At 44.0% G+C, this 6,773-nt stretch overlaps 1 protein-coding gene across 2 annotated transcripts in view; it reads left to right on the top strand.

Annotated features, from left to right (window-relative positions):
* Positions 1-891: 891 nt before the first annotated feature.
* Positions 892-6,773, top strand: part of LMBRD1 (LMBR1 domain containing 1) — a 71,054-nt gene continuing 65,172 nt past the window's right edge. For both annotated transcript variants that reach the window (XR_003572875.1, XM_027898765.1), the window contains exons 1-2: positions 892-1,019; positions 1,496-1,672. Coding sequence is in view for 1 of the 2 variants with exons in the window: in XM_027898765.1 (XP_027754566.1) it covers positions 960-1,019; positions 1,496-1,672 (237 nt within the window). In the remaining variant the exon portion in view is untranslated. The remainder of the gene's footprint in view (positions 1,020-1,495; positions 1,673-6,773) is intronic.

Here is a 6,773-nt window from a genome sequence, read left to right as displayed (position 1 = left end):
GATGTGGTTTAGTTGGTTTAGAGGTAACAGTGGGTGGATGCTTGGACTTGATGACCTTAAAGGTCTCTTGCAACCTTGATGATACTAAGAAACTAAGATAGGCGCCCGGACCTTTCAGGTGAGCCTCTCCCGCTCCCCGAGCCACCAAATCCACTCTCAGGAACGCGAGGTCCCCAGAGCACCTTCTAAGCCCACACCCACGGCCACCCTCAATTCGGGAACGGCGTCCCGAGGCAGGGCTTGCCGCTAGACCACGATCCCGCCCCATCGCGGTGAAGTCGAGCCCGGGACAAAGGCAGCGTGGTGCGGGGCTGCCGGCACACCTTCCCGCAGGAATCTCCCACATCCGCGGGTCCGACACGGCAGCACGACCCCACACCTGCCCGGCGCCTCTGGGCGGCTGCAGGCGGCGTACGGAGGTGGTGTAGGTACTTCTACGGAGAGAGGCAACAACAAGGGGATTGAAGGTGCCCCGATACCTCTTAGCGCACTTTCCATCTTTCTCTATCCGCCTCTTCGCCCTCCTGCCGCTCCTCAGGCAGGAGTCCCCGCGGACCTGCTTTTGCCTCCCAGACTTGGAAGGGAAGGACAGGGAAACCCCCCTCGGGAGCAGGAGATGAAGGCACCTCATTGTTCAGATGCGCCCCGATCCCCCGTTCCTGCCCCGAGACGGCTGCGCTCTGCCATGGGACGGGGCAGGGGGGTCCTGCCTCCCCTCGCTTCTCCCTGCGGGACGAGCCCCGGGCCGGCAGCCCCCCCCCCCCCCCCCCCCTACGGCGGGCCGTGCCCGGCCGGGCCGGGAGCGCAGCTGTGGCGACCGCAGCGAGAGCGGGCGCGTGACGTCACGCCCTGGGGCACTGACGTCACGGCCGGTGTTAGGCTGTCCCGCGGTGACGCCATTCCCGCCCCTCCATAAGCACCGCCCCGGGGCGGCCCCCCCGCTGCTGACGGGAGCGAAGATGGCGGCGGCCGCCTCCGACCTGCTGACGGGATGGTGCCTCTTCGGCCTGGCGCTGCTGGTGAGAGGCGGCTCCCCCGCCCTGCGGCGGCCCCTCACGCGTCCCTTCCCTGGGCCGGCCGCCCCTCTTTGCTCGGCCCCTCGTTGTTCCAGGGCTGGACTCGCCGCCGGGTCCTCTCGGCAGCGCCCCCCAGCCTGCCCCGGCAGCGGCCGCTTCCCTGCGCTCCCGCGGCTGCCTTGGCCGTCGGGCACCGCAGAGCCCAGGGCTGCGGGTGGGGGCTGTCTTGACCTCCTGCCTGTGCGGTCCGTGCTGCCTGTTTGTGTTTTCGCCCGTTCCGTGCGGGAGCCCTGATGTTGCTCACGCCGTTCATAACGAAAAGGGTGACTTGAATGTGGTGAACGTGACACTGATGGGCAGTGTTCAAGTAAAACGTGTGAAGATGCTCTGCCAGTTATCCGTACAGAGTCTGACATCAGGACCTGCTTGCTGACATTCCTATTATACAACTCTTAAGCCTCTTTTGCTGTGTATTTCAGGCCATTCTAATTTTCTGCTGGGTTTACGTGCGCAAGTATCAGAGTCGGCGGGAAAGTGAAGTGATTTCTACCATAACAGCAATATTTGCGTTGGCCGTTGCTCTTATCACATCAGCACTACTGCCAGTGGACATCTTTTTGGTTTCGTATATGAAAAACCAAAATGGTACATTTAAGGTATGGACTCTTAAGAATGTTAATTGCCTCTTCAGCAGAAGCACTTGGTGTTGCGAAAGGATGTTCTTAGGTTGTCAAAGTGTTTAAAATCAATGCTAATAACCTGTTTTAGTCACTGAGTTTTTTCAAAGCTAGATATAAGTGCTGTGTGTACAGCACTGAGCTCTTATTATTTAAACTAGATTTCAGTTTTCACTTCTTTTATTGATCTTAAATATTCTACTCATTTCCAAATGCTCGTTCTTTCTGCTGTGCAAAAAAGAGTGAGTGTACCATCCTGAAGAGATCAACAAGTTGCTTAAGTGTTGATTTTTTACTACGTTATAACAGGACATTGTGGAAAACAATTTGTTGCACCTTTGATCGAAAAGAGACTGTATTGCCCACTTGTAATTTAGGATTATTTTGTTTATTTACCAGCATAAAATTTGGTATGGAAGCATTAAGATTTATGAAGATTTACTGTGTTAACCTACGTATAGTTTAAAACCTGAATTAATAAGCAAGCACCCTTTTGAAAGAGGGAAAACTCTGAAAACCCTTAGGGGAGGGAAATACAGTAGTATCTTCTCCTGGCTGATAGAGCTTTAACTGAACGTACTGTATTTATAAACTGTAGCGGGTTGCTGTGCAAAATAAGTTTTTAAAGACATGAGTAATGGTTGTCATCTGCTCTAAGCATTGCTGTAAGTAGTTCTTCCCAATGCTTAAAGTATTGGCATTTTTAATTTTCAAGGAGAGTTCTTGAAGGTAGTGACCCACTGTCTTTGTGAGGACACAGTGAGTAACAGGAGGTCGAACTGGAGCATATTGGTAACCTGAATAACAACTTAGTTTGGTTTGGAGCCTACCTGGATCTATAGTAAAGGTTATGATCCTGAAACAAATTATAGAGTGAGAAAATGGTAAATGCCTGCAACTCAAAACCTGTGTTCCCTTTCAGCTCTTCTCCCAAAGGAAAATGTAGGTCTTTCTGGATCTGTGATAATGCTTCAAAACAAGCTTGCTGGTGATTATATAAATGCAAGTCATATGCTGTATCTTCCTTTTGTTGGCCTTTAGAATTGAGTTGTGATGGGATTGTTGTTGTTTCTGTTGCTCAGTGATACTACTGAATAAATGAAGGCATTACTCAGTGTTATTGTTAAAAGTTTTTTTTGGTTCAGAATTAAAGCAGATATAAAGATGGAAGAGACCTTTCACATGTCAGGATTCTAGCAATTCAATGAAAATAATACTCAGTGTATTACTTAGAAATAAATTGAGCCTGACTATCTAGAGTAATAACCGTGATGTGCATTTTTCAGCTGGACCTAGTTACATGTGATAGGGACTAAGCAGGATGTCCTGTTGCAAAGGAGGCGTATTTTGCTAATGTACGCATTCTTCTGTGGAGTATCTTTTTGCTTGTGCTTCTGAAGCTTCTTGGTCCTGCTTAGTTCCTAATGTTTGTAGATACTTCTGATGGCCTGTTGAAATAAAACTGCTCTATAGTGCCTTGTAGAAGAATTCTTCTGTCTTTTAAGTCTCAGCTGATTTGAGTTTCTAGCTTTGCAGCAGTAGTGTGAGATCTTTTGATATAAATGCATTTGATCCAACACAGATGTTGAAATAAATCAGTCAGAATATACACACCTGTAGGTAAACACAACTTTATTGATTTGTTAATTTCAGCTTAGAAGTAATGTTGAGTTAGGAGGCTGACAACACCTTAACATCAACTCTTTATTAATTGTTAAAGCTTTTAACACTGTCATGGGTAACACATGCTGCTTTTTTGCTGCTGTTTCACAAGTAGGACAGACTTGATTGGGTTCAGAATATTTTCAGGATACTACTGGCTTTTTTCTGGATCATTCTTTCAAATCCAATACTTCCAAGACCCTCTCTCTATGACTCTGGCAAAACCCCTTTGTTGCTTTGGATGACCAGAGGGAGTTAGGTCTTTTACTATGGTCCTCTCAGGGACTTTTTGAGGCAGATCCACGTAGCAAATGTGAATTATATTCTCTGTAGATAAACTAGTTATTTCATCAGAAGGCCTTCCAAATGGATGATTCTAGGGCTCATGCCCCAAGAGTAGTGGCAGTTACCAAGATTCTAGGTGAACAATTCTTTATGTGGTCTTTTCCTCTACCTCCCAAGTGTAATTTCTACTATCAGTATTAGAGTGATGAGAACAACAAGGATGTTCAACTTAAGACGAAGAGGTACTATATGTGGACTTAGAGTTAATTTTTAATCAATCTTGCTGTTCTACCCACTTGTAGATATTCTTGAGGCTTTGCTGTGAACAGGCTTATAGCAAACTTAAGGAGAAGCACATTATGTAAATAGCACAGGTTAAACTGAACGCATGGTCTGGTGGTTCAAAGTTCTCCTTGGGTGTGTGTTGGGTGACAAATGAAGAGGGTATGTGTGCCTTGGCTAGGAGGATTGGCTTGATGGTCTGAACTGTGTTACCCAAGCAGAGCACCCTTCTGAAGGCTGTAAAAATTATGCTGTTTTCTGGAGGAATTCACTTTAAGGTGTTGTGTAGCCTTTTTCCATCATGTGTTCTGAGGGGCCTTCCTTGACAAGGGCTATATGCTGTGCCTTGATCGGCCTTGATTGTTTACCATGAGGTTTTGTTCATGTCAACAGGACTGTTAAGGTACTATTTATACATCTTTTAGTTAAGACGAGGTGTTCTTTACTATGAGTGGGTGGCTTGAAGCATTTGTTACATAATGGTATCTCCCATCGTATTTTGAGAAATCTATCAGATATTAAAACTTTTTTTTTTTTTTAGTGAGTGAACTGAGCAGGTTTGTTATTAGAGAGTTTTGCACACTAATTGTGCAGTAGAATTCACTGCAATACCTTTCCTGGAGGTTGGGATTACTTTGTTTCATAGTGCTGCTTCAGTAGGAAAGAAGGCTTTTGGTTTTAGTACTAATAAAAGAATTGAGAATTACCTTGTAAGTCATGTCACGGTAATATTCGCCAGCATCACTTTGAGCTGAAGGTTTTTTCTGTTTGCATTTACATTGCTATAGTTTGTTTCAGTGGACTTCAAATATATCCTGTTGTATCTGATCTGTTTGATCTGAAAGCTTGTTTGATTTTATAACAGGCACTTAGGAACAGAGAACCTCACCATAGCTTAAATACTTAAAATTGCTGCTGGAACCCAAGCTCTCTGAGTCTGACCTACAGGTTTCAAGTATTTAAAATATAACTGATGCAGCAGGATACTCCCACCACCACACTATTTTTTTCCTACTGTTGTTTTAGCAGAAGGCAGAGAAGGTGATGAAACCTTTCACTTTGATATATATAGATTCTTGCTGCTATATGAAGTTAAAAGCCAGTGGCATTTCTTTGTCTGGTTAGATTGAATGTATCACAACAGCCTGAGCTGTTAAAAGCCGATTGTATCCTGAATGGTTCAAGGAGTAGCATCTGTTTAGTGGGAGATACTTAATAGAATGGTCTGTAAAAAGGTTTTTTTTTGCATCTTGCAAGGGTGGTGGTGGGGGAGCAACTCATTATGTAAATGCTCAGAATACAAACCAATAGAAATGTCAGGGGATTTTGTTTTTAGAAAGGTGTTAGATGAGAAATCATTAATGAGTGAAACCATGCTTCTTGTCCTGAGTAAGAATTACTACTTGGGATGTAATGAAGCTTGGCCAAAACATTCACAGTAGCCAGATGTACCTGAGATATGCATATTTCTGTATGTAACTCTCCACCTGGCAGTCAAAATCCTGGCACTGTCCCATTTTAGAGATAACAGGCTGGAAGATCTGAATGTGAAACTTGTTGATATCTAACCATGCTATGACCCACTCTCCAGTCTTTCATACCGTATCTTCTTTTTGTTGTCTAAGGTTTGGGAGAGGCTAATCAGCAGAATGACTGCTTCATCTACATTTGATGAACATCACAAATACTGGAACCTGTAATGTTAAGTAGCTTTGAGCTCTGTTAAGGTACATTTGCAGAGAATGGGAGCTGTCTTCACTGGGTACTCTTGAAACTCTTGCAGGGTCCAGCAGTGACAGTAGAAAGGTCACATTTAATGGGGACAAAGGAATGAAATTCATGGCTGTTCCCCCAATAAAAAATGGGGAAGGTCAAAACCGTCAGATTAACTTGTACTGCTTTCATTTGGGGAAGTTATCTGTACAGTTGGAATAGTGTTCTGTTGAAATACGTTAACATGAGTCACTAACTGGACACAGTTGCTAGGAGAGTAAAGACTCAGCTCAGTGATTACTAGGGGAGCAAATGTTCTTCATAACTAATTTTGTATGAATGTAATTGTTAAATGAATCTTCTGAGGGAGCTTTGCTTTGGTTTTAGCATTTAGGTAAACTGGAAGTGTCTTAAACTGCCTCCTTTACATCCTTTCTTACGTAGCAACATTTTACTAATATATTCACTTTTTGCACTTGTAAGTGCATTTAGCATAACTAATGTTAAAGAATGCTTATGCATAATAGCTTAATGTGGGTAATCATACTCATTGCACATATCCTTGCAATTTGTGACTTCCCTTATCTGACAAAGCAGTGTGCTGTTATAGGTATTTTAAAGGTCCTGTGTTATATGCTTGCTAAACTGCATGGAAGAGAATGAAATACAGCAGAACAGTGCAGAGTGCCTGAATTCTGGAGGTCTTAAGAGAATTTGTGATCATATTTTCAACCTTAAACTGTTGCTGAAGGCAGTAATGAATTCTAACCTTCCTAATCTATTATACTTCTAAGGTATTTGCTATATATATTGTAAACTTAGATTGTAATGAATGGAGAAGAAAAACAGACAAGATTTACAGACTGTCCAGATGAGTTCTCAGCTGAGTCCTGGGTGTGTGCTTGTTCAGTAAATTCATATACCTAGCCGCTTGATGTCACCAGTGATGCTGAGAATGTCAGAGCTCTTGACACTCACTAGGTAGCACTGTTTCTTGCTTCTGACAAGAGAGTGCTGCTGTCACTGGTTTCTGAAACAGCTTAGATGAACTAGTCACTGCTTTTGAGTTACTGATGTGTGTGCATATGCCACACCAGATAATTTGTCAGAATAAGTTTTTTTGTCTCTGTGTAAATGT

Source organism: Empidonax traillii, unplaced genomic scaffold (assembly GCF_003031625.1).
Source record: "Empidonax traillii isolate 1590-97213 ecotype Southwest subspecies unplaced genomic scaffold, ASM303162v1 scaffold621:size378804, whole genome shotgun sequence".
Lineage (NCBI taxonomy): Eukaryota > Metazoa > Chordata > Aves > Passeriformes > Tyrannidae > Empidonax > Empidonax traillii.
This window is presented reverse-complemented; position numbering and strand designations above follow the sequence as displayed.